Source organism: Mesitornis unicolor, unplaced genomic scaffold (genome assembly GCF_000695765.1).
Source record: "Mesitornis unicolor isolate BGI_N332 unplaced genomic scaffold, ASM69576v1 scaffold13657, whole genome shotgun sequence".
Taxonomy (NCBI): domain Eukaryota; kingdom Metazoa; phylum Chordata; class Aves; order Mesitornithiformes; family Mesitornithidae; genus Mesitornis; species Mesitornis unicolor.
The window spans coordinates 95111-99011 of record NW_010197167.1 but is presented as its reverse complement, the minus strand read 5'-3'; the positions used below and the strand labels follow the sequence as shown (position 1 = coordinate 99011).

Sequence of the window (3901 nt, the reverse complement as noted above, 5' to 3'; positions counted from 1 at the left end):
GGCCAGCTGCCAGATGCTGCCCCACGGGGAGAACCTGCAGGACGTGCTGCCCCAGGAGCTCTACCGCCGCCTCAAACGCCACCTGGACTACATCAAGCTGATGCTGCCCCACTGGATGACCCCGGACCAGCGGGGCAAAGGGCTCTATGCTGACTACCTCTTCAATGCCATCGCCGGCAACTGGGAGCGCAAGAGGCCTGTCTGGGTGATGCTCATGGTGAACTCCTTGACGGAGACGGACATCCGCTCCAGAGGGGTGCCAGTGCTTGATCTCTACCTCGCCCAGGAAGCTGAGAGGATGAAGAAGAGGACGGGCGCGGTGGAGAGGGTGGAGGAGCAGTGTCACCCGCTGAACGGGCTCAACTTCTCCCAGGTAAGGAGGCTTCTGGGCCTCATGGCTTATCCCAGAGGTATGGGAGCCGTTCTCGTCGTGTTTTGGTCAGTTTGTCAGCGTGAACCCCAAACCTGTTGCAGCAGGATGGGTCGCCCACGGGCCTCAGCAGCTTCTGTGTTGGGCTGCCCATTCTCCACTGCACCGATCTGTGCTGCCTGCAAAAATCCCATGGTGTGCGCAGCGAGTTTATCGTGCGTATTATTTGTTTGAAAGGCAAATGTCCAGGGTGTGAACATGTGTGTCTGCTGGCTTGCCACTGGTGAGGGAAAGTTCCACGCCTCCTGTCCTGTCCCGAAGCTGGGCAAAAAGTGCTTTTTTGTTTGTTTGTTTGTTTGTTTTTAAATAAAGCGTCCCTGTGGTGTTTGTCAAGAAGAGGATAAAACATGAGCAAGGAAGAACAAAATTTCTACATTGTTCAAATAGATTTAAGTGTGTGCAAGCTGTGGGTCTTCTTTTTAGTAGTCACTCCATGTCAAAACAAACTGGCCCACGTTGGCCTCTTATACTGGAGCAAAATTAGTGTTCAATCTGTGTGGATTTTTTTAATTTTAGAACAGGTAAAGTTCAGCAAAAAGAAAAGGATGTAGATTAAGAAATGAAAGTTATTGGTGTAACTGGACTCCAGAATTCTTTCAGTGGATTTGGCTTTAAACAACCAAATACTAAGCCATGCGATCTATTTCATTTCAGTGGATTAATCAGGAACACAGTCACAGCTATTGACTTTGCTTTGTGAAACTGTTTATATGAAATGAGATTTACTAGAAATTCAGGAAATGAATGTGTGTGGAAGAAAACAAACAATCCAGGGGAAATTTAACGTGCTGTCAGTTACTGCTATGATATTTCGTTATTAATCTGCTTTTTGTCATTAGTTTTGGATCAGCCTGTTTCCACCTTTATCTTACTTTCCTAGTTTGAGCAAAAAAATTCTTGGCGATGTGGGAATAAGGATTAGAGGACTGATCTTTGGTGTGATTAAAATGTCCTTAGAGTGCCTTCACCCCCTTCTACCCTGAAGTGGGAACTGTTTTAAGAGGAAAAAGTCAGGCTTTCATTAATGTTTGGTTCATCCAATATTTCAACCAGAAGTCTTAACTCTGCATGCAGCCTTCAAAGGAGAAGTGATTGGCATACACTTTTGGACGGATTTTTTTGTTTATCAACAAAAATAATAAAAGAAAGCACCTCAGGACTTTTGCATTGACTGACACACACACAAACCAAGAAATTAGTTTTACACTGTTTGGTTCAAAAGGTTTAAGTGCCTATGCTCTCTGTTGAACCCCATCTTTAAGGTGTGGTAAAAATAATTAACCATTCCAGACATCCAATAGCATTTGGTTGTATTAGGTCAAAAATGGCAGTTTGAATCAAACACATGAAAGCACTTGGTTAAAAATGTACCACTTGGAAGCCTTTTAAACGTGAATCATTGCTTTTTTTTTCTTTTTACAGAGAGAGAGAAAGGAACAGGGGCAGAGTACAAAACTCACTGCTGCTCTTACACAAATCAGTTTTTCTCTTGTTCATTAAATTTTAAATAGAAACAAAAATTTCCCCTTCATTTTGCTAATAATCTAAAAAAAGAACAGCAAAAGTATTACTGCTATTGACAAGTAAAGGACAATCCTTTATGCAAGAAGTTTGTGCTGATTAAAAAAATACCTTACTTTTTAATTATTACAAAGTATTGACATCGCTGCTAAAATAGATCAGTGTTCAGGAGGACTTTTCCTAGACTGAAGATTTTTCTGGGAACAAGGCCACCAGAACAACACGAGACAAAATTAAACAAAACAAACCAGATATTTATTTTCTTGCTTCCTCTAGATTTCATGCATCCTGACACCTGGCTAGTTGTTTAACAATAGTAATTTGTAATGTTATCACACCGTCTGGCAGCCCTACTGCTCGCTGTATTACTGTGCTAATTCAGGGGAGTGGATTACTACTGCTGGGTTTCGCCTCCCAATTCCAGGTCCTGGAGCCTTCCTTAAGCAACACATAATTAAAACACACTAAAATGGAAATCACAAATTGAGCAGCTTTTGTCTTGTAGGGTGTTTGCACAGTTTGATGAGAACATCTGTGATAAATTACAGTCCCAAATCTGCTAAGGGCATCAGCAGTTTTTACCTGTTTTCAGCATTACTGTTACGAGAATACTGCACATAATTTCTGCATTCAGAATATAGGTTTTACAACTGTGCCTTGCTGAATCATGTCAATACTTTTGTTTCCCCCATCCCCAAAGTCCAGTATTTTTGCCTTTAGCAAATTAAAAAAGAAAAAAGCTTTTTTTTTTTTCTTTACTTCTTCCCCTGAAAGGCAGCTTTGTGCTACTGCAAATATTTAATCTGACTACATGCACCAAATCTGTTAATCTGATACCGTGAGGAGGAGGAAATCTAGGAGTGGTCCTGGTGTGGTACTTGGTTTTGATCTGCTCCGAAAGAAAGCGGATACACTTGCATTTTTGACCAGGACCGATCTTTGAAACATTCTGTGCGTGGCTTTGAAATGTTGATTGTCTTAGCCGGATGAAAAGATGAAGGTGGCTCGTATAATGAGTTGCTTCCCAGAGAGACAGCTCTTGCAGGTAGCACAGCACATTGTTTTCTATTGTAAACCCAGAAACTTTGTAGTTTGGTGCTCTGCTCCCCCTGAAATCTCTGCTCAGTGTTTTATGCCACTCTCCCAGGCTGGCACTGCTCCCATTGCCCTGCTTTCCTGCTCTGCTCCTCGAAGAGGGAGCGTCCTTGCTCCTCCTGGGACTCTGGCAGCTGCTGATCACACAAAATCCGGGCCGTGGGTATTGTAGAGCTGGTGGCAAGGTGTCTGAATCATAGCAAAAGGCTGGCTCAGGAGCCTGGCAACAGAGGAATTCAGATCAGGCTTGGATCAGGTTGAAATTTCACCACTCCTTGGTATAGGAAGTTTCAGGGTTTTTGCTGAAGGTGGGGCAGAAGGAGCTGAGAGAGACACGAAGAAGAGGAAGCAGACAACTCCTCTGTCTGGCAGCAGAGATGTCTATTTACAGAGTATCCAGAAAAGTGGAAAATCAAGTGAGCCAGGACTGAGAAGAGCTGGTGAGGGACGGATGGCTTGCAGGGCCTTGTCTTGATGGGGTCCTGGCAGAGGCACTGCAGCCAGCACCATGACAGGGCATGGGGACTTGTCCATGCGTCCTCAATGCCAGCTGGGGAGAGAGCTGAGCTTTGCCCGCCTCTTTGGGACCCTCATGCAGGTGTGTGGTGGAAAGAAGCTCTCACCAAGCTGGCATATGCTGTCATTGACATAAGGAGGATGATGAGGGTGATGCCTGCAGCTGCTCAGGTCTGTCTGTGTCCACCCTGATCACCCTGGGCTATGGTGGGACCCTGGCTCAGCTCTCAAGGGTGAGCATCCTCAGGCAGCATCGCATCCCTACTAAAAGCCTGTGTTGTCAGCAAGGGGATAGGTTTCGCCCTCTACCCAAGCTGCTCCTCCCTGGGAAGGTGAATG

General features: G+C 44.8%; 1 protein-coding gene across 1 annotated transcript in view; it reads left to right on the top strand.

The window, feature by feature from the left end:
- LOC104543985 (metalloprotease TIKI2-like) overlaps positions 1-373 on the top strand; it is a gene marked incomplete at both ends in the record, with an annotated part of 546 nt that extends 173 nt beyond the window's left edge. The window contains one exon of the mRNA XM_010188719.1: positions 7-373. Within this exon, the coding sequence (XP_010187021.1) occupies positions 7-373 (367 nt within the window). The remainder of the gene's footprint in view (positions 1-6) is intronic.
- Between the last annotated feature and the right edge of the window lie 3528 nt (positions 374-3901).